General features: G+C 41.2%; 1 protein-coding gene across 6 annotated transcripts in view; it reads right to left on the minus strand.

Moving 5' to 3' along the window:
• Positions 1–2,869: 2,869 nt before the first annotated feature.
• The window catches only part of kank3 (KN motif and ankyrin repeat domains 3), a 39,096-nt gene continuing 14,241 nt past the window's right edge, over positions 2,870–27,724 (minus strand). Inside the window, exons 1-12 of one of the 6 annotated variants that reach the window (XM_042225908.1) lie at positions 24,900–25,770; positions 16,297–16,352; positions 15,685–15,769; positions 13,167–14,966; positions 12,294–12,396; positions 11,899–12,123; positions 11,669–11,759; positions 11,036–11,255; positions 9,333–9,475; positions 7,641–7,841; positions 6,050–6,151; positions 2,870–3,666 (exon numbers count right to left, since the gene is read on the minus strand). In XM_042225908.1, the coding sequence (XP_042081842.1) occupies positions 3,604–3,666; positions 6,050–6,151; positions 7,641–7,841; positions 9,333–9,475; positions 11,036–11,255; positions 11,669–11,759; positions 11,899–12,123; positions 12,294–12,396; positions 13,167–14,966; positions 15,685–15,721 (2,985 nt within the window). In that variant the 5' untranslated portion in view covers positions 15,722–15,769; positions 16,297–16,352; positions 24,900–25,770 and the 3' untranslated portion in view covers positions 2,870–3,603. Of the gene's footprint in view, positions 3,667–6,049; positions 6,152–7,640; positions 7,842–9,332; positions 9,476–11,035; positions 11,256–11,668; positions 11,760–11,898; positions 12,124–12,293; positions 12,397–13,166; positions 14,967–15,684; positions 15,774–16,296; positions 16,353–19,456; positions 21,191–24,899; positions 25,771–27,724 lie in introns of those variants that run through there. The other 5 variants (XM_042225906.1, XM_042225909.1, XM_042225907.1 and 2 more) reach the window with 5 other exon arrangements.

The following is a 27,724-nucleotide window of genomic DNA, read 5'->3' on the forward strand; positions in this document are numbered from 1 at the left end:
GAAGGATGCCACTGTTGCTACACAGAGCGAGGGGCTTAGTATTCTCCTGAAATCCAATTGGTCGGCTTGTTGCCATGTGCTCAGCAGACAACAGAGATGCTGCTAACAAATCAAGGAAATGTTCTAATATTAGACTGTATGTATCTAGGCAGCAGGAGTCCCTGACCTCTCAACTCCGCCAGCGTTACTTTCCACTTCACGGATCAGCATAATGAAAGAAGTGGTGTGGAAGTAACTGGTTATAAAAAAAAAAAATGTTACGGCACTATAGACAAAACAACCCCCCTCCCCTCACCTCTACCACCCAAGCACCCTCGTGATGTCCCAGCCAGCACAGTTACAGTAATGGGGAAAACAGATTCATGTTCTCTCTAGAATTTTTGTATTTGTCTTTTAAAGCATTTTGCTTCTACCTACAGTTTGCACATGGTGTTGATGAAACTTATATATAAGCAGCAATGCAGCAAATCAGGTCCATGCATTAAAAATTAAACGAATTGAGTGCTGAGGGGGGGAAAAAAAATAAAGATCATCTGCAATTGTGCCCTATTTACATTTGTGGTATGACTGATGCTCAGTCATCTCTCTAATATGTCTTAAATTACATTACTACTGCATTTCTAGCACATTCAACAGAGTTGGGACAGTTCCTTGTTCTAGATGAATTTGTGCTCATTATTAAAAGCAGGAAACAGAAATATTCATATCATAAATATTATTATTTAGACTTCATAAACTCAAACATTGTTTGGTAGTTAGAAAGGGGTGTGATGTATTTGCCTTTTTTCTGTTTATTTGGAAAATATGATTTCCTTAATAATATCAACCATTTTTAAAGATGCATTTATCTAATATGTTCATTATTTATCTTGCTTATCGCCCTTTTACGCAGTCAGTAATAGGCATCAGATTCGATGCATGCAAAAGGTCTGAAAAGCATTTTCCTCTTTACACATGGCAGGTATTATTTACTGTGATGTGCTCTGGTCTGCCTGTGCAGGGTTGTATTCATTTCAGTTGTGAAGTCTTATCCAACTTTAAAAGTGGGATGAGGACAGATAAAAAAGAAAGACAGACAGAAGAGTAATCTGAAGAAGTAAAAGGAAGTTGAAGAAAGAGGTAATAAAGAGGGGTAAGGGGAGTGAAGGACATGCAAGGCTGAGAAAGAGGGAGCAAGCATAAAAGGGGGATGAGCAGCACTGGACTGAAGTTTGAAGGGTGAGGGGGAAGGTTATTAAGGCTTGCTGTTTTTAGTTGTGACAGGCGATTGCTTACACAGCTGGCTATCTAGCTGAGAGGGAAAATGAGGCATTTGTTAGAAAAAGGAAAACATTGGAAAATAAGCAGTGAAATAACCCGGTGTTTAGATGGAAAGAGTTAACAGGTATTCATGAATATTTATCTGCAGCCTCCGGCAGCTCCAGTGACCTGGTTAGACTCAACGTCTGGCCACAGCCCTCATGGCGCCTACATGGAAAGTGAGAGAGCGGTCTGAAATGAAAGACGATTAAACACAAGATTAAACCTCACTCAGCTGACTGCCTTGTGCTGCGGAAGAGGCGTAACTGCTGATTGTCCGGGTATGTAGACTCAATCTTACAAATCAATGAGCAGGACTGCTTAAGAGTGAAATATACAGTCTTTATCTCCTCAGGTGCTTGTATTGCTAGGCCTCATTATTAAATAATGCTGATCACAACATTTTAATACAGAGACTAGAATACACCTTTGACATAATCATCACACTATAATGATCTTAGCTTATGTATGTTCCCCCATCTTCTCCTACACAATTGGAGCAATCGTGATGAAACATTGCTTAGGGCACTGTGAATGCCATCATCTATACTGTGTATACAAATACTTTATACAGATCCCACAAAAAGTTCAGTTGAGCACTGAACCAACATGTGTGCATACTGCACGAGTTTGCTAGTTAAAGGAAATGCACTGAATGAATTTGAATCATCGTCTATCTCATAGATTCCAATTTTTCCATATAAATGAGAAATCTCACACAGAAGTTAGTCATGGAGTTCCACAGGGTTCTGCACTAGGACCAAGACTTTTTAGGCTATGCGTACTTCCCTTTGGTAATGTTATCAGAAAGCACTGTATGTTTTTATCTATGAAGTCAGATGAGACAATCAGGAGTACTAACAAGGATTACAGAGAGAGACCCTAATCCTCAAATATCATCTTATCTTTATTGGGTCTATATTATACCAAGAATTGAAATTAAAATCCATCTCCTCGCATACAGAACTATCGTGTTCCATCATATCTTAAATACCTCAAAGTACCACATTATCACAGTGGAACGCGTCACACTCAGACTGGAGGGTAACTTGTGGTTCCCAGAATTTCTAAATGTAGAATGGGAGGCAGGGTTATCAGTTACCAGACCCCTTTCCCAAGCTCCCAGTTTGGATTCCTTGACCTCAAGGTCCAGGTCAGAAGTCAAGTTTTTCCAAAAAAAATCTTGCAAACTCAACTCAAAAAGGATGTCACCTAGAATTTTTAAATTGATACCATCTAATATCAGCTTTTTTAAAAACTGTGTTCAAACGGATTAGTCCTGTTTATTCCCACTCGAATGTAACCGTGTAGCTCCATAGTTCAGTGGTTTACCTGTTTGTCTAATTAGCAAAAGAGCTCTCATTCAATTCTTCTGGTATTAAAAACAAAAAGATTATAGCTGCCAACTCAAACATGTGGCACTCCTTGCTTTGAAACACCAACACCCACAAACTTTTATGTAAATATGTTTATTTTAGACAATAATATATATATATATATTTTTTTTTTTTTATAATAACATAATGCACAGACAGTTAGTGCAGACTATGACAGTTAAGGTTTACACATCAGGAAAGGAGGACCACAGAGCAACATTCATTCAGTTCAGTCACGCTGGACGATGTGACGTCCATGTGATGATTTTTGATGACATTGGGGTATAACTGTACACTACGCCACTGTGTGCGCATGTGTATGGAAAACCAATAGATGTATTTTTTGGATGTACATTATGTGGTAATGATGTGTTGCCCTTAATAGTAAAATATTAGTGGTGTGCAAATGATAAATGTAACATCTCAAGGCATGTCATAGAGAAAATAAACATATCTTAGAGACCTAAAGTAAATAATAACCATTGAAGAATCTTATGGAAATATAATATTCTCTTAACAATATTTTGTACACTGATCAGCAACAGCATTAGTATCCCGGCTCTGACTCGTCGGAGCCTGAAAAGGGATTTCTGGCAACAGGATTTTTTGGTTCTGTGGGTTTGTGGAGGCTGACTCCACATGTTCTTGAGCTGTGCCTCAGCAGTTTTTGTGGTGTGAGAGTCTAAATTTTGTCTATCAAGTGACATAAGCCAAATCAAAGCTGACCAGCTAAACAAAGTATATTAACGAAATAATCCAATTATTTTTCACTTCACCCGTCGGGTGTTTATGTTGTGGCTGATCAGTGTAAATGGAGGACATGGCAAACTATAAATATGCGTTTAAGTAAATTCCAGTGGAGCTTTTCACAGCTCATATCCAGTTATGTTTGCTGATGTGTTTGCCCCAGTTAGCGGCTTTGATCGTGTCAGTCTGCAGGCCAGCACTTGTGTGGGCTCGTGGGGCTCCGTGGCTGGGCCTTTGGACTCCCCTGAAAGACAACATAAAGGACAGGGTTACATTTTAAAGGCTTGATGGTAACGATTGTATGCATTCACTTCATCGCCTTCCCAAGAAGACCATAGCTTGCATGACTGTGGTGACACCTAAAGGGGGCAGCGGTGCACCTTCATTTAGTGCAGCCCACACCCTAACTATAGCTTGGAGCACTGCAGCGGAACTGATCCTACCACCTTTAAATACAAGAGGCATCATTCACTCCAAGTTGTTTATAAGTGTGACCTAACTTTAACTAACTCGCACGCTTTATTTATTAGATTCAAAGGTGATTTTACCACCCTAATTTTAAACTTGGCCAGCTACAATGTGAAATCTTGCAATATGTGCATTAGGGACACTGTAGGTTGCATAATATAAAAATAGCTGGGAGATGGGAGCTGATAACCAAAAAGTCTCAAAGTTACAAGGTGAACACGGGGGATTGGGGTCGGCTTTGTTTTGTAAAGGAACCGCCTGGCTTCTCTTTGAAGTGCTGAATCGGTTCTGCTGACGTTGGATGACTTAATCAAATTGTACTGTACTTTACAATCAGATTTGGCAAAAGGGAAATTCTCGTGATGTTTGGCCCAAATCACTGTATTATAGCGCTCCAAACATTTTGAAGAGACTTTCTTTGAAGCGGGCCCGCTCAGAAGAAATAAACATGCTGATTTGGATAAAAATGATAGCTTTTGTCATCAGATGTAGCCGTGATGTCGCATAGCCTCATTCAAAGTGTGTAATGTTGAATTTTCTGTTTACTGCTGGTGTGATTATTAGAAAAGTGAAGCTCAGTGTTTCCCTGATGGAAAAAGAGAAAAACTGTTTTAAAAACTATTATAATTTTGATTCTTGAAAGTGGTCCTTCTTAGCTGATAAACTTAAGCAACAATGCGAGCATCACAACTAATTCTAACCACCCTGTTCATATATGATGGGCCAGACTTTGTGAAGAAGGCTTGTGGCATTTTATTAGATTTTTATGCAGAAGGGCAGTATTCTTGTCACAGGGTGGCATGTGACCTTTATACAAAACACACAGTGCTTGTAACTATGCTGTGTTTCTTGTGTATTGTTGCCAAGTCATTCATGAAATCGTTAAGATTTGTGAGTGAATCCTGACTTTGAAACTGCTAGTTTGGATACCTCTCCTCTAGACTAAACTTGGCCTCTGTCTGGTTTGATCCCAGGAATTGCCAAACCAGTTCAGTCCAGGCCCTTTTGGGCTCCTTTTATGGTGAACGTCCTAGGGAAATGTGTCAAATGTGGTATTAAGGAGGGGAAGTTTGGTCTGATGTTTGAAATATCTTTCCATTTTAAGTAGTTAGAGAGCAGGTACATTCTCTTAATAGAACAACATTTGTTTTTCCACTGCTAACCTATTACAGCTTTCTGCCCTATTAAAATTAGGTATAGAGCACAAGAGTGACCAAACTTTTTTTTTTCTACTCATGTTCTCCAGTGAAGTCTGAGAAAGTCTTTAAGTAATGAATTTTACGCCTTGAATCGAGCCAACCAGCTACAAGGTGAATTGTGACCAAAAAAAAAAAGAGATTTGATTTGGATAAAAAGAGTCAAAGATACTAAGACTTGTGCACCTAATTAACATTGGAGGGACTACTCATCCCATAAAAATTAAAAATCCCAGTTTTCCACAGCAAATTACTTCCAACAATCCATCCATACTCTTTCACCTACCCTTATCAAGGTTGGGGGGGGCTGGAGCCTATTCCAGCTACCATAGGGCAAGAGGCAAGGTACAAGGTCTGACGCAGGGCTAACACAGAGGCCGACCATTCACACTCACATTCACACCTTTGGACCAATTTAGAATCATCAATTAACCTAACCCTACTAATGGCATGTCTTTGGACTGTGGGAGAGTACCCAGGAAGAAACCACAGGGAAAACATGCGAACAGTGTTGTATGTGTGGTGAGTTTTATGGCTCACAATACTTATGGAGAATATGAATGGGACTTTTACTTCCTGATCATCACTGTTGCACTCTATAGCAGTGTGCAGAAGTGTTTCCTTAACTGTTACATTTACTTTGGATGTTGAGCGAGTCTTACTTTTTTGTTCTCCACTTTAGTTTGGCCATGAACATACGGTGCACTAATCTACTGCTGTGAAGGAGGCAAAAAAAGAAATAAAAATATTGTTCAACTGTTTAAACGCCTTTGAGTTCTGCCTCCAATACTCAGCTGTCCCTAACAATTCTTACCAGTTTAATTATTCACACAGTGTGACAAGATTATGTGGCGATTATGCGGATTTTCCCCTTTAGCCTAAAATAAATCGTCTGTATTTGAGAAAGTGGAGAAGAAGGAGTCGGGAATAAACCAAAGTCCATCTTTGATAATATGAACTCACCGCAGCAGTCTGGGTCTTGGCATAGTTCATATGAGCGTAGAGTAGCACAGCTGTGTCGTTGTGGGATGCCTCCAGTGCGATGGACAGAGCATTGCTTCCATCCTGCAGACAGACAGCAAAGATGGAGAGAGACACATGAGTATCCAGGAGAGCTTTTCAACTAGAGCAGAAAGCTTTACAGTGTGAGAGCAACCATGTGATACACGTTACGCACAGTTGCTCTGTTTTCCAGTTGTTTGGACAGTTTTGTTATTTCTTTTACCATCATGCACCTTTGCTTAACCAGTTAACTATGGGACTTTTATTGCTTTATGATACGTTTGACTGTTTATAATACAGGAAGACAAAATGGTCAGTTTGGAGTTATTTGTTGGCCAAAGAATTTAAAGTACAGTGTCTTGCTACCTTCAGTCTGTGTCTGTTTGGTTTTATGATCCTCAGTCACACTGCTGTCAGTATACTTATCCTTATTTGTGATTGGTCAGATGCTGGCAGCGCCACAGTTTTCTTTTGAACAAAGAGGGGAAAGTTGATAACTAGCTTCATGTGACTGTTTATCCTGACCGCTGATTTTGGGGTAAGTGAATCCAGATTTCGGAAGTTACCCTGGGTATGTTGAACTCGCTTCATCTCCTCAGTTCCCAGACATGTGCAGACTGGGGGATGCTGCACAGCGGTCAACGTGGCCAGGTCCCAGCTTTCATGAAATGTGCCAAGAAATTCAAAGTGAGCCAATATATTTTCTCATTTTAGACATTTGATATGTTTTCTAATATGAGCTTGTTAGATTTGCAAATTGTTGCTTTCCCTTTACATTTTAAACATGGTCCCAACATTTGAAAATGGGGTTTGTAGTAACAATAGTGCTTAATATAACAAGTGAACTGAAAGTAAAAATGGTTCTGCAGTCGTTATTGTATCCACTCAGCCTTGCAGTCAAACTTTGTCACGCAGTTTTGTGTTTTCAGCAGAGAGGGGAGGTGGGGGCTTTTCCTTCCACCCCCTCAGTCCAGCTGTGCTGTACTGAAACAAACCAGGAGCTGCTTGCACCAAATGGCCAACTCATTCTGGCACAGATGTTAATGCTCAAATATCTGTCTGTCTGGCTTCTCTTCAAGCATCTACAGAAATCCACTGTAAAATCACTTTAAAACATACAAGTGGGGAGAAAAGCAGGAGTGTTGAGCAGACCTTTGCTAGCGTTAGCATTTAATGCTGCCAGATTTTTGTATTTCTTTATGGGTTAAGTGGTGAAAAATGCAGAGGACCAGTGTAATGCCTGCAGGACATTGTGTCTGAAATCTGCAAGTGTGTTTTAATTTTTTTCCTCTGGGGTCCAGTCACTGCGTTTCCTCTGTACAGCATCCGTTTTAGTCTAATCTGATTGTAACACCTCAGCTTTCTAAGAAGAAATAGAGAAAAAAGGAAACTACACAGATGAGCAGTTTCCTGAGAAGAGATTAAGCCAAATCCCAGAGAAGAAAGCTCCTGGATGTTTTTTGGCAGCCATCAAACAGCTGGCTTCAGTGTTAGGCTCATGTTTCTGTCATTGCATGAGCTAGTTCAAATGCTTAAATTGTAGAAGTCTTACGTTATCCACAATGGATATGTCGCACCCGGGCTGTTCCAGGAGCAGTTTGACGATCTCAGTTCGGCCGTGCTCACTGGCACACATCAGAGCCGTCGATCCCTCATCGTCCTGCACGTTGACATCGGCTCCACACTCGAGAAGCGCCCGCACCATCTCCTGACGCCCGTGGCTGACTGCTAACATTAATGCCGTCTGGCCTGCCTGCAGAGGTAAAGAATTTTAAATGATTTGGATTAACGAGGGAGCTTCTGCCATTTAAAGCTTGAGTGTTCAGAAGACTTCAGACTGCTTTATTTTTGGATAAATGGCATTCCTGCATGGTGCACTGTTTCCTTTTACTGCTACTGCCCAAAAACAACGCTCACATTTGAGCATCGTGCACTCTTGGTCATTCACTCATTTACTACTCCTCATATAACAGACAGCCGTTTACTCAGTAGCAGGCAGTAAATTAAATTCTAGACACATAATTTGATTTTGCATCGTCACTTGCAGGTGCAGTCACACAATGCTAATTTTTGCCATCTATGAGCTGATTCGATCTAGCCAAAAAGAATCAGAGAAATGGACACTTATGCCAAAATCTGATTTTTTTTTTTTTTAAAGGGAGGATGTCTCCCTAAAGTCCAGCTACAAGGAAAGCTGGCACAACTGAATACACACCGTACTTGAGAATCAAGACGGCAGCTTTGCAAGAAGTATATAAGAAAAGTCTTCTGGCTGTCTGATTAAGCACAAAACTGATCCAAAATGTAAATATAGCAAAAAAATATAGTCTGAAGTCCTTACCCGAAAACTGCATTGCGTGACTCGTGCTTAATTACCCACAGCAACAATAACAAGCAGCAGTAATTGGTTTTATAGACAGTGATGCTATAAATTCGGTCCTATGACTTGGCAGCGGAAAAACCCATCAGGCGCTGTGTCAAAACACATACACTACTCAGCCTGATTAGATCAGCCGGGGAATGAAGAAGACTTCAAGTCAACGGGTTCTCGTGAGTGGCTTCTGTGTCATGTTAGGCTCCACATTTGCTAAATCTAATCTGAGATATGCCCAAATCACACCTCAGGTTTCCAGATTTAAATGTAGTATAGTAGTTTATTACAATAAAACAGCTCCACCTCGAAATAAACAGGGAATAAAGAAATTACAGTAGTCTAAAAACAAATTCACTCATAACATTTTTTATTTATTAAATGTTAATAAGCTTTATAAATCCAATTTGGCTGCTTCACGTTTGCCCTTTTTTGTATAGTTTTTTTATTATTATCCCAGTTTCTTGTGTTCAAATCCATCTAAACTCATTAAAACAAGCCCACAGAGCCAAAACTGCCACATTTAAATGATAACACGCTTCTGGCTGATGGAGCCGACTACACATTCACAGAAGCTCTTTGTGTGCATTTCTAGACATGTTGCGCATTCGCATTTCTCCAGGGCTGAGGTTGTTTTTATTATAAAAATAACTAGTATTGGCATGTTAAAGTCACATGAGTACTAAAACTTTCTTCCACAAATTGTTCCCATCAAATCTTGTGAAATTTCAAAATAAAACGAACAAAATAAATGAGAAATACAGGATATAAGCTACTAGCATACGAAAGAAATGGCTGCTTCCAAATATCTGCACATTCATGTGGCATGTTTGTCCACTTTAAGAGCTGGATGATGAACTGCTGATGACTTGCCTGGCTGGCCTTGGCGTTGACATTACCCTGACTGAAGAGCTTCTTGACCACAACCATGTCCTCCTCCTTCTTCACAGTTGACAGAGCAGCCAACATGATGGCTGTGTAGCCCGCCTTGTTCTGCTTATCCACAGAGCACACACCTGTAGGAGATATGCTTATCACTTATTGAAGCGTAAGGACAGAACCGTCAGCAGGTATTAGGTTAGTTGACCAGTGAATAACACTGAAATGCCAATGAAAATGCTGTCACTATGTAAATAGTGTATAAAAAGTAACAATATATTCCAAAGATGGCGCTTTAAATACATTTGTTGCTCATGACTGAGTAAAAATGAGTTTTGCTGTGGTGGTATTCTGATTATCATTTCTTTAAAAAGATATCATCAGATTAGGAAAAGCATAATATGTTCAACTTATATTTCGATCATGTATATCAGCACTTTGGCTGAGACTTTATGTCTTTTAAATGTGCTATATAAATAAAGATGACTTGACTTGACTATATACACATGGTGAAAGTCTTTTAAAAAATTAGATGTGTGCAAGTAACCAACTTTGTGATCACAATAACTCAGAACAAGAACGAGACAACATAGGATTTTCAAATTGATACCACAGGTCCATCTATTAGGAGGCTGTCAACTGTCAGTATTATTTATTTATTGATACTCTTGGCTCTGCATGATTATGTAGAGATGGTATATTCTTAAGAGGGTCAACTCTGGCTGCGCGCACAGCAAACCCACCCTCTTGCTGTTTAATTCAGTTCTGTTTTATTTATACAGCATCAAATCACAACAACAGTCAACTCAAGGCGCTTTATATTGTAAGGTAGAACCTACAATAATACATACAGAGAAAACCCAACAATCATATGACCCCCTATGAGCAAGCACTTTGGCGACAGTTGGAAAAACTCCCTTTTAACAGGAAGAAACCTCCAGCAGAACCAGGCTCAGGGAGGGGCCAGTTGGAGTCGCAGCAGATGGCTGCCCCTCCCTGAGCCTGGGAGTGACGGCCTCCCAGGCTCAGGGTCGGCCAGATGGCTACAGCCAGATGGCTCCAGATGTTCAAGGTTGCTCCAGATGATTGGCTGGTCCTTGCAAACAGAAGGCTTGCAAACCAGCCAATCATAAGCAAGCGTGTTGTAAAGGAAGCTCGCCTTCAAGCGAGAAGAGTTGAACACTTGCAGTGCACACGCCATCAGTTTGAGTTATACATTGGATGATCTGAAGGGCTGTCCCTGAGGTCCAGTATAACATTTACAACTATTTTGAGATATGAATCATGCAAAGCTACTCTAGCGCAATAAACACAAGGAGCTAGAAATGAGCGTTACCGTCCATTTTAAATTCCCCTTTATATCTGCCTCAAACATTCATTATTTTAAATGTATACACAGCCCCACAGTGCAAACAAGAAAGTTCTCCTTGACTGTTAGTTTATTAAACAAAAGGATAGTGCTACACTCACTGAAAAAGCAGGTTTCATTTCATTGTTTACTTCCTGTGGCTGCACATTAAGTGTGTGCTGTTTTTTGTTTTTCTTCCCATGAGGCATGGTGATAAGGTCGACAGGAATTGGAAGTGGACACAGAACCACATGTTGCCTGATCTTATCAAACCTCAAATCAAGACAGTAACAGTGCGCAAACATTAAATTCAAGTCAGGATTATCCTTCACTGAAAGCTACTGCTAACCTGTGTCCAGCAGCAGCTCCACCACACCAAAGTTAGAGTGAGAGACGCTGTAGTGAAGAGCTGTATTCCCATTGCCATCTGTCATGTTGACTGCGTGCTCCAGCAGCATTGATGACACCTCGGAGAACGCCATCAGGTAGTCGGAGACCCGCGGCGGCTGAGCCATCTTCGCGCTGGAGATACGAAACCACTCTAGTTGGACAGTGTGTGTGCTGGAGAGCTGGAGGTGAGGACGGGAAGTGATATATACTTATAAACTGCAGACAAGTGCCTGAAGTAGATCGGCATACAGCATAGACACAAGTAAAACTGCTTTTGTCTCAAGTTTTTAGTAGCCAGTTAGACCCAGTGAATGAGTTTTTCTTTACATGATGGCTGTTTTTCTACAAGGCACACTTTAGTAGTGATGAGGTTAACAGTTTACCCCCCAGAGTTCCTACCAGGCAGTCATGAATCACTAATTCAAGACACATTTGGCACTTTCTCAGAATATTTTTGCTTTATAATCAAGAGAAGGAGCAAAAAGTTTGATTTTAAACACTTTTGCATGATTAAATATTGCCTCACTGCAGGCGAAAGCGTTACGTGTGTCCCCTGGAGGTAAAATTGAAAAAGAGGAAAGCAGGGACGCACCACTTCCTTACTCTTCAGTGTTTTGAGGTCATCGTTTAGGTGGTTCTTCAGAATGAGACAGGCTTCTCGCATTTTTGAGCTCAACTCAAATCTGTGACAAAGCAGACAAACGTGTGAAGTTGAAACACAGAAATAAAATCGCATTTAGAGGATAAGGCCTTTTGTTCCCTCCATAGATTACACTCCAAGTCAACAAAACTACATTTACTTTCATTTTCATAACAACCCACTTTTCTTTCACACCATCAGATGAATAATTTGCAGCTCTCAGCGTTTCCTCATCAGTGTCACTCTCATCCAGGTTAACGTTTCTCTCCTCCTCTGACGTTTCTTCCTCCAAAGCTGCCTCATCTTCTTCAGTGCTGTCCAAGCACTCGCCTTCGACACTTTCTCCAGAAGAACTCCCATCTTCCTCCTCTTCTTCCTCCTCTTCTTCACTGGATGTTGATTCATACCTGGAAGAGCCAAATATCTCAAATATCTCATCTCTGGCTCTTTATTTCTCATTTGTTAAACCTGTCACCTGGTCAAAGTGTCATTTCCCTCCTCGAGACTACTTGTCGCCACTTATTTTATTTTTGCAGAGGTAAAAATAAAAATTTGGTTTCACATTACAGTAACTCACCCTCCATTTAGAATACCAACAAACTGCAGGCTCTTCTTGCTGCTGCTGCGGTTGTCCCCTGCGTTATTCCCGTCTTTCCTCTTCATGATTGATTTCAGCAAACCTGTTGCCATAAAAGAGGGAAAAAAAATAGTGAAAATGCTTGTGCATGAGCAGAACGTGTCTCACACACAAGCAGAAGGTTCAATGAGAGATGCAGGCAGCACAGTTAGGCTGCAGTCAATCAGCATTAGTGATGACAACTAATCCACAGATGAGCCATTCAGTTCAGTACTACATCTCCCACTAGCAGCACACTCGCTAAGCTAACATAGCCTGAAAGAGGCTAGCAGAAAAGCAACAAATGCTTGAAGCCAACTGACTCAAGCCATCCAAAAAACCTTTATTTGTATGTTTGTAGGAGTTTTTAAATTTAACTGCAAATTGTGATCAAGTGAGCTGAAAAACTGAGCGCTGAAAAACTGAGCACTGACAACAGAGCGCCTTCTCTCGCTCTCACTATCGGTATGTTGCATGTAGCAAGTGTGTCCTATGATCTTGTGTCGACTTTCAACTAAAAGAATTTAGATGTCTAAATTATGACTTAAACTAAAATCAAAATTAATACTGCTAATGGGAATTTATTATTTTTGTTACTTATTATCTTACTAAATAATTCGTGATGCTGAGCCTGACATTGCCTTGCACATAAATGATTCAGCCTCGTTCTAACAGTGATAATTACAGGTCATTACTGCATCACTGGGTTTAAGTTAGGATGTCTGGATTGAATCAGAACTGGGCAAAGTTGGATCCATGCATCCTTAATGTTAACTGCAAGCCAATATTTGACCCCAGCTCATAAAATCAGCAGCAAAGCCAAACAGTACTTACCTGTCTTGGTGCTGCTGGCTGCAGTCTTCTCTTTTTCATCTCCTCCTTCATTCTTAACCTTTCCAACTACTTCTTCTTCTTCTGGTGAGACCTTGTATTCAGCAATAGTCAGCTGTCTCCTCTTTGGTACAGTAACTTTTTGCTCTTCAGTCTTTTCCTCGCTTAAGTTCTCCCATTGACACCCGGTGCTAACGAGTACAACCGGAGCAGCCGGAGCTCGTTCTTCTAGTGTCTCTAATGCATCGGTCTGGGTGCTTTGTTCACTTTGATCTGACTCTGCGTCTTCACCTACACATGCATCGGCCATCTCCGGATGACAAGAAACTGCAGTGTGCTTTAATGCAGAAGTTAGCGTTTCTACTTGGGCATTTGTCATGACAGGTTTGGCAAGAACCCCCTTCTCAAATGTGATTTTGGAGATGTTTTCCTCCATCTTCGCTCTAAGAACTCCAAGGTCTTTATCTGCAACACTCAACCGATCCTCTAGAGCCACAATGGACTCCTGTTGGAATTTAATGGTGTCCTGTAAGGTGTCTATCTCCCGCTGTGCTTCTGTGGTCAGGCCAAGTAGTGACTCCATGACCCAAACCTCAGCCTCTTCTGTCTCCACTCTGGTTTGAATTCCCTCCTCCTGAACCAGGGGGGGTTCGGTTTCTGTGCATTTCTCACAAACATTCACTCTGGTGCCCTCACATGCATCTTTTACACCATCTCTGTAGTATAAAACAACTGAGGCCATCGGCATGTCGTCCCCTACAGCCACTGACTTCTTCTGAATGACTGTTTTTTCAGGGGCGTTTACTAAAGTCTTACTTGACAATTTGAGGGGTTTCTCCTCTTTCCCTTCAAACTTTTCTGTCAGCCTTTTCAGCTCACCAGATTTTACAAAGCCTTTGTGTCCAGTCGAGGTCGGTGAAGTCAATCGACTGTGTTCAGTTTGGAGGATCTCTACGGTTTGGGTCGATGTCTCTGTAAACTGTTGCTTTTGTTGGGCCAAGTCCATGGCTGCCTTCTTCTCCTGCAGGGCTAACAAGAGCATATCTTTCTCTGCACGAAGCTTGGCCACTTCTTTCTCAAGTGCAGGAACACCTTTTACCCTTTCTTCCATCTCCTTCAGCTGCTTCAAGGCTGTTGCCATTTGCTCTCTAACTGTTTGCAGTTGGCTGGGTGGGATTGGGGTCACAGTGGTGCCAGCAGCTGGAGTGCTGCGCCCAGATGTCTGAGGACTGGGTTTGGTCCAACTACTTTGCAGAGACTGCATGGCTGGAGAGGGTAAGAGCAGTTTGGGAGGATCTGCAAGCTGGAAGCGGGCGCCATTTTGGTTCTGGTGGGTTTGTTCCTGCTGTAGCCTCCGGCTGGTTTCCAGGAGAGTCCGCTCAACTCTGGGGTTACGTTGTGGTGGAGGCGGTGGCACTTTTGCCCCAGCAGATAACGGAGGAACGTTGAGAAAAGTTACAGGGGAAAGGGAGACTGTCTCGCAGGGAGCTGACCCAAGCCGGTTACGAGGCGGTGGTGGCGGTGGAGCTCTGCCATCTTCGCTGACCGGGGATGAGAGCGACTCAGTGGACGTCCAGCCACTGGTACGCCCCCCCACACCCAGACTCCTCTGGGAGAGTTTTAGCCCCCGACCAGAGCGTCGAGAACTGATGGGTGCGCGACGGAGGTTGTGCCCACTTTCTATCTCTTCTACATATTTAAGAAAGTCTAGATCCAGCTGAAATCCATACGGAGTCTGGACAGAGTAAGAAGCTTGCTGATCTGCTTCCTCTTGACTGGGGTAATGGAAAGGCGAGCCTAGATCTGAAAGGGGAAAGACATGTTATGGACAACACGTGATCGGTACTTAAGAAATTCCAGAGGGCATCTCTATAAACAGAAGTTACATTTGATTTCAGTGAGACCTGGCAATGAGTTGAATTGCGTTTCCTTTTTAAACATGTGCATGTGTTTATTTCCTTTGTCTATATCCGTCTTTGCCAGCTGCTTCCTCACCGACTTCCTTATCATCCTGGTATGCATGATCAACAGTTATATAAACAAACCAGGAGTGTGATTGTAAAGCACTGTGTCATCATATAACTAACAGATTTAAAACCCCTCAGGCTATCATCAAAATATTACACCTTTACAGGAAACAAAAAGCACTCCTGTTGTATTCGCCAAAAAGAAAAAAAAAGAAAGAAAAGGAGAAAAAAAAGCCATGTCTAATTTTTTGGCTTCAGCATTGGCAAAGGTTAACACTTTCAGCGTTATTTCATTATCAACTGTAGTTGATTTAGGTGTCTTAAAGATGGATCAAACTCAGATACTCTGATATCATCTTAATTATCTAAAAGTGGTTAGTTCATCACCGTCCTGTCAGGTCAAAACAAATTACTTGATACATTTCTAAAACTACATGTTGCAAACCCCAAACCTCATCTCTAGGCGTAACGAACAGAAATATTCAGGACACACAATTACATTTGACAGTAAGCTTTAATTTCAATAACAGAGACTTCTTTATGGAGTTTCTTACCAGGCAGCTTTGGGTTAACTTGCACAGACTGAGTCATTTTTCAGGACGAGGACCTTTCAGGACGCACACAGCTTTGAATCAACACCTGGCTTAAAGAAAAAACAGATCAACATGAATGCATTTGTTATAGATGACCTTGAACCAAGACCAGTGGAAATAAAGGAAGCTATAAAGTATTGCAGAAGTAAGTTTCTGCAAGTAGAATTTAGACTTTCCCATCTTTTGGGGTTTTTTTCTTAATTGGTAAAATTTTTAGACCAAGCGCAGAGGATCGTCTTTTATGGGTTGTAAGAACATGTAACAACCTGTGACTGAATTCAAAAGATTGCGAATCCCCGTCTTTCACTTTAACTAATTCAGTTAAACCCAGTTAGTTGCTGTTAGTCAGCCTTTTTAAGAGAGGTTTCTTTGTTTAGCCACAGTAGCTGTCTCTGCTGTTACTAACTGATTCTTCTTCAGGAAATATAAAATGCTTCCTGTGCTGCAGAAAAGCTCCTAGGTCCAAACAGCATGTGGAAAACTCTGAATTTTGGACACCAATTACAAAGGAAAAACGTAAAAGTGAAGCTTAAAACAGTGTGTTAAAGAGGTTCATCTCTGTCAGCCACTCACTGATTAATTCATGCAGCTGGAGCTCAGGTCGTTCGTCCTCCCTGCTTCACACAGCCCTGTGAGACAGACATCAATTATCATCATAAACAACTTCTGTCACAACAGAGGAGAACTGAATAAACTGATGAGTCAACATTTCTGTATCAGTTTGCTGAAGATGAAAATGATGTGAATCATCACATCTGGCTTCTACAGTGACCAAATGCCACACACAACCTTCAGTGAGAGCATACTGGGAAAAATGGTGGGTCAATACAGAGGAAGCTGTTCTACAGCTTTGTCTTTTTTCCTGTTAATCTACCACACACACACACACACACACACACACACTGCTATGATACAGATCAGAATGCACTCTCTCGCAGGTATTTTCTTTTTGGTTTGTTTTTGGGCATTTCAACCTTTCTTGCTGAATAGGACAGTGAAGCAGACAGGAAAGGACACAAAAAGAGCAGGAATGCCATACAGGAAGTGGATTTTTTGTTTTCAAGCCTCGAGTTGTTTGGCTCACTCTCTGTCACTACAATACTACAGGATGTTGCTACTTCCCACCAATAAATAGTCAAGGCAAAAAGAAAAACGTTCATTTCAAACAAAGAGATAATTAGTGATGCAATAAGAATTTGCATTGCAGAAAGAGTTCGCTTTTAGACTAGAAACCGGCTAAGCTCACCACCAACTGATGCGCACAGAAATGAGAGATTTTACACAAAACAATAAACTATTATAAAATTCAAAAGTTGTTCTGTGGAGAAAGCCAACTCTGATTACAGTCTGATGAGTTAATGTCAAACAGTTGAGGCTGGCATTGAGTCCATGTCTACGATTGTTTTTTAATACACCAACATGTCCCCTCACTTCCTTCACTTGCATCTCTTTGTTCGTTCATGCATTTTATTTATCCATCCATTTAGTTTTTTTTTTTAATTGTTGATCAGTTAGCAGTGTTTCTGCCATATAAATGAAATGAAATCAAAGCTGGGAGCCTTCACACTGGTATGAAAATGTCAAAAAGTTTGTTGCCCATCATTCATACATAGATGGATTACAATCACTAATAGTCTGGTGAAAGTTTTACATATAACGCTGTTAGATTAGTAAGTTAATAATTACCAATAGCCGTATTACTGTTATTACTTTTAATATTTACTTTTTTTTTTTTAAACCTAATGCATCGGTGTATACATTGCTTCTCAGACCATTTACCTACTTGCATCGTTATTACCTACAACATGTTGCACTAAATTGGCCTGCCCAATCTACAGTGTTAAATTTACACCAATCAGATTATCCATTATATTGCATCTCACTGTGCTACTGCATGAATAAACTATGACATGTTGAGGCGCAGCATATACATAAAAACACATCAAAAGACGTGCACATTGGATACACCTTTGCTTCCTCGCTCATGTAATCCCGCTTTGTCACAGTGTTTATGTCTACTGGAACTGAAGCACATGCCACTATCACCTGTGATAGTGGCTGGCATCTGAGATGGTCAGTGTTACTGGCACAAACCTTGTTTTGGTGTGTTTCAGATTTAAAGCAAAGACTGGATACAGGAAGTTGAATACAGCAACCTGACCCACACACACACACAATCAAAACTTTAGAATACACGTAGTCATTCATTTAGTTTACAACACACACTGTTGTAGCCATGCACAAACACACACACACACACACACAGACGTTTTTCAGTAGCCTCAAGCACATTCCTAACACACGCTGTTGAAGCACGCCAGTCGTCCTTCTAGCTGGCAGACTGCTGATAACCTATAAACACACACACACACACACACACACCATCTGACAGCTCAGACTATAACACACACACGCACACACACACATACACCTTTTACTGTCAAAGAAAAGCCCGTAAACATTCACACAGGCTGCTGACTTACTATTCCAAATCTTGTCAGAGGTTGTTGTCTCGGACTTGATATTAAGAACCTTCAGTGCAAAGAAAAGAAAGAATGCAGTACTGATAAACGTTTCATATCACCCACTGCTTTGGGTCCTGTACTACAAAGCAAGTTCAACATACCCGGGATATCTTTTTTTTTTCCTTATCAGGCTTCACTTTCCCCAACATCCACAATCAGGCTAAGCGGTCACACGAAAGCGGTTATCAATAGTTAACCCAGGGTTTGTTAATCTAGCTGCAAGCTCATTGCCATGAAAGAAATTTGGCATTGGCATCTGACCAGTCACAAACACGGACAGGTCTACCAGCAGCACGTCAGCATTGGCTCAACGCAGCCCGCCACTCCTGTAATTGGCCTGTTCAGCACCACCAATTCCTCCTGGGAATTCCTGGAAACCCTCAGTTTTTGAATCTGTCAGTGAGATCATTTATCAGCAAACATCGCCTCAGTGTAAGGCATATAATGCATTTAAACTGACCGCATGGTTATGAACATGTATAATATACGTGGGCAATGACGCTGGTCACTTACGAAGGTTAGTTCATAGACTGTAGAGAGGTTACAGAGGTAACCCGCCGTAGACAAGTATGAACAAATTTCCTGTTTGAGGTTCATAAATACAACAGAGTACATATTGACAATAAACACCACTGCACTCTACACTCTGTTTTCTGAAGCAGCTGACGTCTTAACATCTGTCAGACAATGTTCAAGATTCTCTGTGAGTCTGTTGTGGGAGGTTGAGGGTCGCAGATGCCAACAGACTCAAACTGTGGCGATGGAGCTGGACTCCCTTGAGGTGGTGTCAGAGAGGCGGATGTTGTCAAAAATAAGGACAATGCTGGACAACACCTCCCACCCACTCCATGACGTGCTGGCCAATCACAGGAGCGCGTTCAGTGAGAGACCGAGATTACCCAAATGCATCACTGAACGACACAGGAAATTATTCCTGCCCGTAGAATTCCTCCATATAATGCACAAGTATACACATCCTCTACGGAAAAAAAGTACCACATGATAAGAGGGGCACTTCAGTGTTAACCACATATATATCAAATTTGTGCAATATACTGGGATATTTAGAAGCAGAGCCATTTGTATCTATTAGAGCTATTTTGTTATACATTATTAACTAACTCTGTAATAAGTTATAATATTTAGTCTAGAAAGAAAAAAGTTAGGAAAAAAACAAAAGACTTTAATGTATGAACTTCTTAAGTTACCTGGCTAAGTAGTACGGGCTTCAGGTTCCCCTCAGTGTTTCAGCCACATTTGACTCCCAGACCACAGCAAACACAACTCTGCAGTGTCTGTGCCAATCAGACAAAAGCCACACAAAAGCTTTTTAAAGATGTGGCCTCGACCAAAGCAGAGAGCAGTACTTTGAGTTTTTGTATTGGCTTTGTTTAAAACCAAACACAAGCTAAGCAGAGCTCAAAAACAAGTCACAGAAATCTCGATTCAGCGGTCACTTTTAGTAACATGTAATCCTACCTACAGTTTTTGTCTGAGCACTTGTCTGCAGTTCACAAATTGAGTCTCAGTGTTGTTTGCTTTAGTAAGGTTCAGTTAGCCTGTTGTTATTGAATCCAGTTAGGTATGAGTCACAGTGCTGTGTGTTGTATATTTTCCTCCTCCTTGCAGACTGTGGTATTATGTCCATATTTACTAATGTGAAGCTGTTGGATTACAGGTTCAGTAGGGCTGTTTTAACTTGCTGAATAGAAGAAAGGACACTCCTTGAAAATAGTGCGTTTTCCATGATTAAATTGTTGGCTTAACAGTTCAAGGCTGACACTAGTGACGCAACCATGTTAATACAATTCCTTCAGAAATGCTTCCACTTCAGATAATTTGTTTACCATACGGAGCAACACAGAAAACAAACTGAAGAAAATACTGTAAACAAGCAGCTGCTGTAAGAGGCGCCATTCAGAAAGTAAAAAACAAAAGAAGGAGACTTTTACTCCCGAAAATCAACACCACATTGAATGCTGAGACATGCTGAGGCATTACTCATTAAAGAGAGTCACCCATTGTGCTGCAAGTTCATTAGATTGTTAAAACAAGAGTCAACGGGCAAGTCTCCTCTTTCTCACTTCTTCCTCCACAGCTCCCTTCATTTCCTCCCTGCTCCTCTTCGTTTCCCAGCTCTTGTCTTCCTCATCTTAACCCTTCTCACATGACTTTTCCCTTCTTCTCACCCCCAGCTATCCACAAGACACACACAGACACACACACACACACACACACATACACACACATTTCCCTCGGCTCCTCTCATGTGTTGCTGTTTTTCTCTCTGATTTGATGACAGCAAATTACAGACTGCGGAAAGAAGCTGCATTCCTTCCCTCTACACCCCGAGCCCTAACCAGCTGAGAGCCCCGCTGTCAAGTCTTTCACACTCTCAAACACACACGCAGAGTCTGAGGCTGGCACAAAACACACCGTATACACAAAGATATACAGCTGTGACACCGTTTTAAACAGCTCAAAAGTGATTGTTTTCACACCACTGATAACTTTTAGGGTGTTTTTGTTGTTGTTGTTTTAACTGTGCAGTTTAGTGCATTGCTTTTGTTCTTTTGTCTTCTTCGAATTTCACATCTGCCAATGAAATTGGTGCCCACTGCTCTGAAACCGGAGTCTGAGAACGTGGCCAGCTGGTCACGAGCACGGCAGACAAGAATGTGTTTCAGTGCAGGAAATTCAGCAGTATTTTGTTTATGACATGGTTTTGTTTTAACAATGCAGGTCAACCTAGAGAGGACCTTCCTGTTTAAATAAGGCATTACTTAAACAAGTGATCAAATTAGCTGTTAATTACTCCAAAATAATTAAATCCATTTTCACAGGGGATTATTAATCTAATCTATTCAATTCAATTTTATTTATACAGCGTCAAATCACAGCAACTGTCGCCTCAAGGTGCTTTATATTGTAAGGTAGACCCTACAATAATACATACAGAGAAAAACCCAACAATTGTATGAGCAAGCACTTTGGCGACAGTGGGAAGGAAAAACTCCCTTTTAACAGGAAGAAACCTCCCACAGAACCAGGCTCAGGGAGGGGCGGCAGTCTGCTGCAACAGGTTGTGGTGTGAGAAGGAAGACAGGATAAAGACGGGCTGTGGAAATTATCTATTAGCTTATCTAAAGTAATCTATTACTTTCCAAAAGTAACCTTCTCAACACATGCAATGCAGCATCCTAGTTCCTACCATTAATTTATTTTAGATAAATGTTTTTTGTTGTTGTTGGTTTGGCTAATTTTTGATTATTGCTTGTCTGAATGTAAAAGTTTTAAAACAATACAACACATCTCAAATGTCACACTACAAGTTTCAGTGAACAAACTTGTCAATTTATTCACAAAACATCACAAACTGAGGGTCACATCCTTCAATCTCTGAATTCAGGTTTATAAAATCAAGCACCACACAATCTGCTTTTAGACACATTCCTGAAACAATGAGTCATTCTAGAAAATTCACTGAATTAAAGCATGGTACTGTAATGACATGCCTTGCAACAAAGTCAGCTTTGTTGCAAGGCATAAGGAGTATTACTACAAAATGGAATTGTTTAGGATTTACAGCAACTCAGCCACAAAATGTCAGACTACATCAAGTAACAGCACATCGCCAAGAGCTGAGGCACATACTTTGTCACCAACGCTCTGAAAACTCAATAACTGCAGCGCTCCAAACCTCCTCTGGTATTAACATCAGCACAGAAACTGCACAGTGGGAGCTTCAGTGGAATGGGCTTCTGTGGCTGAGCAGCTCCAGTACTTCCCATGTCAACAAACTCTGTTTTTAACAAATTCTTAAAATTTGGTGCTGAACTGCAGTCATAGCTACTGGAGCTCTACTCTGGTGCACAGAAACTAAACGCTTAAAAAATAAACACCTGTAAGCGGAAATTAATTAAATGCTCCAACTGCCTGTATTTGTGGGTGCTTTTGACAAAGTTTGACTCGTGTATCTTTAACCAAAGAGTCTAATACTTTTGATAAGTATGAACATTGTGTGCTGTAATTTGGAAGAGGCTGGCTCAGGTAATGGCAGCATCGGTGGGTACACTAGCAGTGCAGTTCATGAGCTTTTGATTTCAGGATTGTGTTTTGTCTCCTGGTTTGAATCCAGATCAGCACTAGTAAACTACAGGGTTTTTTGGCCAGCTTTGTGCAACAGCTACAGAACACAGTCATGTAATGTGTCCAAGTAGCCACCAGCTGGTGCTACAATATATGTATTATGTTACTTTTACTGAATATATTTGAAACATAAAGACCTGTTCAGCTGCTGTTGTCTGCTGGCACAAGCTACACTTTGGTATCATTACAGCTTGTTGTGCATTTCTTGATTTTTGTAAGCTGACATGACTGAGTGGAAGACACCAGCATCATGCCACTTGATTGATATAGGAGTACAGGCTCCAAGAGATGGAGATGGTCCACTCTCTTGGACCACTCAGACAAAACCTCTACATCACCACCTGTATTTTCTGAGTGGGGACGGCCATTATCCAGAACACTACTGCAGCGAGTTTGGGACACTCTCAGAGCCAGCCAGCGTAAACGATGAAAGACTTAAAATCATCTGAATATCCACTGTACATCATAGGATGTGGTACAAAATATGTCTATATGTTAGAACAACAACAGCTTGATTCTAAGACATTCAAAAGTAAAACTAAACATCCATCATGCAGTCATACCACTAAACACACCTGAAATCTATCACCTGCAAAAATTTATGCACAAAGTTGCAAGCATAAGCATATACCCCCAAACAGTCATGACAGATGGTTGCCCCTCCCCGAGTTTGGTTTGATTGTTTCCTCCTGCTAAAAAGGACGTTTTCCTTCCCACTGTTGTCAACTACTTGCCCATAGGGAGTTGTTTGATTTTAGGGGTTTCCTCTGTGTTACAAATCTTTTCGATTACAATATAAAGCACATATTTGGAGCTATATAAATCAAATGTAATTGAATTTAACTGAATGAAAAAACTAGCACTCAAGTTGTAACCACTTAGCAAAGTAATGAATAAAATCTTATACTTTCCCAAAATTGCTTCATTGCATCAGTCAGAGCTTCTCTGCACTGGATACACAACCCAGCATGTTAGTTACCTTTAAGCTACAACAAAAATGGAAAATACAGAATAATATTGCTGCATTTTTCCCCCTCAAAAAACATGGAACATGAGAGGAGAGGTATCCTGTAATCCCAGCACACACTCATAGATGTGTTATTAACGAGGACTGGAACACTGGTCAGTCCAGATCATGGAGGAGGAAACATGTTGGTTGGAGAATCGGAGCCATGTTTTGAAAGAATGACCTCATCCCCAACGGCACCCTTTTCCTGAGAAGGGAGGCCTGTGAGAGAAAAAGGGAGAGAGACGAGGAGACACGACTAGACTGATGATGAGGGGGAGAGGGACGAAAGCCAACATCCTCTCCCTGACAGTAGCTTGTACAGTCTGACTGATTTGCACGAGAAAAAAAAAAACTCATTCAGAAATGTGAACACGTACAGACTAATAGAAGCAAAGATACAAACCAGACACACACTCATCCACCCCAGAATGGATACCATACACTTATCATTATATAATTTAACTTTCATGATGTTTGGATCAAGTTTTGATCCATTAATCTGTGCATTTTTACAATGCATTACAGGCATTTGTAGATTCAAAAGAACTTGCATTTCCAGACACACAGCTAGAATAGTCTAGAGTAAAAGAGCTGCTTAGAATTTATTTACCTTCTTGTTTGAAGGTAACTAATACACTTTCTGTACATCCATGAATATAATAATTGAATCATCCTGCCTGATTTTGTCAGCAATCTTCATTAGTCTATTTTTAGCACCAAATAACAACAACAGTCACCTCACGCTGCTTTATATTGTAAGGTACAGGCTCTACAATAATAAAGAGAAAACCCCAACAAACAGACAAGTGCCTAAGAGCCAACACTTGGCGACAGTGGGAAGCAAAATATCCCTTTTAACAGGTAGAAACCTCCAGCAGACCAGGCTCGAGGAGGGGCAGCCATCTTCCAGGGGTTCATTATTTTTCCCTCCTCCTCCACCCTCATCAACACCTCATCCTTTTTCTCCTCACTTTAAGCCTTATCTCATGAACTGAAGTCAGGGCTTTAAAACGTGAGAAACGTGCAGAAATTACTTGACAAATTGTTATCAGATTAGACATCACTGGACAGCTGACAACAAGCCAGTTAAACAACAATAGCTGGTTTTAAGCTAATGTTAGCTTAAAACCTGCTAATGTCATGTTTGAATATCCTATAATCACACTTTCTCTCTGAAAAACATTTTGATTACATTCTCACATCATATAATTTATTTACTAAGCATCTAACAATGTTAGAGCCATTTCAAAAAAAACAAAAACAAAACAATCACTAACAGCAGCTAACAGTGGCTAACAGCAGCAAAAATAGATTATTATAAAAATTATGCACTTGAATTGGAACAAGTAAGAAAACAGAGCTCAGTTGACTACGACTTCCAATCTACTGACATCTAGCGATGAGATTTTACACACCATGTCTTTAAACAAAGCTCAATGGACATTAATAAAAACTTAAGCTTCTGAAATAGAGGTGAGAGTTTCTGTAATTACCATTTAAGAATCAACTCTGCATTTAGAGAGTTTACAGGTCCGTTTTCAGAATCTTTACTTCCAATCTGATAATCTGAAACTTAAAGCCAGTTGCTAATCCTGAGCTTAATCTCTTTCACAGGAGTCCTCATCCTCATGAGTACATTTAGGCTGAACAGAAACTAAAATGAAGCTCAACACATCCACACACAAGAGGCCTCTCTGCTGCTTGGATAGGTCTACAGTTTCCTGAAGGGAAGCCCACTACTCCCCCAATAAATTCCCACCACCACACACCTCCATGCCCTGTGAGACCTCCTATTGTCTCCCAGTAGGAACTGGGAGGGGGGTAGAGGGTCCTGCCAGGAAACCCATCAGGCCGTCCTGAAAGCTGCTTCCTGAAGGCAGCAGGAAAGCATGAAGCATACGACAAGCAAAAGCTGAGAGCTGAACAAACACATACACACAAAGAGGTATCCTGCCGCCAACACCAGCACTGAATCCGCCATCACATGATGCATCACACTGAGGTTAGGTAACATGTTATCACATTTGGCAAGAACACGAGCATTTAAGTGTTTGTGCGCGCTCTCACTCACGGTGACACACAGTCACCTCTGTGCAGGGTTTTTGCCGCCAGATGCCATTTCCTGTGTCATAAATAACAAAATTCACCTCAATCGCATCTTGTTGTGTACAAAAAAAAGTTTTATTTTTTTGAAAATTCACAATCAGGTTGAATTCAAACATCACATGTGTCCCGCCTCCCCCTCCCTCTTCCTTCCAGATTCTCCAGCAAACACACACAATCATGCACATTCAGCCTCCACAATGAGGCATTATGCCTCTTTGGTTGTGACGCTGTTTTCCAAAAGTTTTCTGAGGCCTGGTTGTTTTCTTCAAACCATCCCACCCCCTCACCCTCCACTCCCTTTCGTGCTCCTTGCCTTTTTTTTTTTCCTCCCCCATTTCCAGGTTCAAAAAGCCACAAAGTGAATTTAGCAAAGTCGTGGGGGAACTGCGGCACTTGAGTTTTGAACATGGAGAGCCGAAGCCGCTCCAACGGTGGATCTGAAGCTGAAGAGATCCTGCTGAATAAAGGAGAGAGGGCGGACGCTGTCCACAGATGGTGGCATCAAATAATGACTTCTTCTTCCCACTGACTCCACTTCTGTCAGATCTCATCCATCTGTGATCTCTTAAATACCTCACCGTGTCCTGCTTCCTTAGGTTTCCTTAAAAGCGTTAACATTATGGTTTGTTGGACGTTGTCACTCCAAATGCAAGGTCAAAATACCGACTGTTTACCGACTCTCAAACTCGTCAGGACTATTACTTCATGAAGTTTCTACAAGATGACTTGATAATGACTTTGTACAGGTTCTTATTACACGCCCTCAACTTCTCATCTCCTTCGGCCAAACCCAGTTACCTCAGAAGCTGAGATTGAACACAGGGAATCTGTGTCTGTATAACTTATATTCACCAAAGGACTGGGCCACCTGCAGGAGCTGCACCGCCGTGTGCTTCCAGTTTCTGTGCTGATGTTAAAAGCAGAGGTGGTTTGGAGCGCTGCAGTTCCCGAGTCTGCAGAGTGTTGGAAACTGTTACACACCCCACTCTGTAACTTTATGTAGTTGCTGAGAATTCCTGAACACATTCAGTTTGCAGTAGTACTACTTACTGTCGATCACTGAATATGTAGGATGGAAGAAATTTCACCAACTGGCTTACTGCAGCATCCAGAAAAAATTATGATACTTTTCGCATCCACAAGTCCACTAGGGCGTGCTCAGGTCCAAGTGATGTACATTTCTGTTGGTACAATACACCAACTATGTATATGCCGCAAATGGTGGATTTTAAGCAGAGTTCAGATAAGTAAGAGGAATGACTACTCGATCATCGTGCCTGCAGCCCTTTGGGATGACCCATTCTTTCCGAAATGTTTGTAAAGGCAGAGTGCATATTAATAGGGACTTTTTCTTCAGTAATAAAGGGCACGAGTACTGATTTTTCTCTCTTGGCAAAAGTTGCACAAGGGTTTCTTGATTTTGGATTTCTTTTAAATTCCAATATAATTGAAGTGAAAAAGCAAATAGATTACTTTATTAGCTTAGGGGGTGTTTCTGACTGCGAAACAACTTCACAGTGGTCCCAGCACTTCATGAGACCTGCAAGAGTGATGGAAGGGTCAGCTCCAGTAGGGCACCTACAGAAACCCTGTTAAGACTTTCACTTCTTTTAGATGCATCCTGTTGACCAAAGGCTCTCCTTCCGTCATGTCGGCTACAACTAAACCAATCTGTGAGAGAGTCTGGGCCGTTTGGACAGACCTACCACAGATTGCTATCGTTGTTTTATGTTGGTCATCCTGCTGATTTCCTCTTCCAAAGATTTAAGACCCCATCTCTTATTAATAAATGTTGCATGTTTATTTCTGAAACAATGATGGTATTGGCACAACTAGATACACTTCCTGCACCGCACCCATTTTGTATCCCAGCAGCAGCAGCAGCATCCAGTCAGTCCCTCTTTAAAACAAAGCAGCGTTCATAAGTCAAGTTTCCCTCAATAAGTCAGTTTCCAGCTCTGACGTCACATTGCCTTTCAGACCGAACACGCCTTGTTCTCCCTCTGTGGTGACACAAACTCTTCCCATCATAACAGACCGAATCCTTGTAGAATCTTGTATCTGGGTCAATAATCAGCCATATTATTTCCATGTAAACTGCAGGTCTGTCGCTCTCTCATTTCCCTTTTTTGTAATCCATTCAGCTCTTTGCTATTCTAGCCAAGTGAACAGTGAAAGTAAAGCAGCTCTTGACATCTCTAAAAGCCTTTTT

Source organism: Haplochromis burtoni, unplaced genomic scaffold (assembly GCF_018398535.1).
Source record: "Haplochromis burtoni strain Fernald_Lab_line unplaced genomic scaffold, NCSU_Asbu1 Contig_189, whole genome shotgun sequence".
Classification (NCBI taxonomy): Eukaryota; Metazoa; Chordata; class Actinopteri; order Cichliformes; family Cichlidae; genus Haplochromis; species Haplochromis burtoni.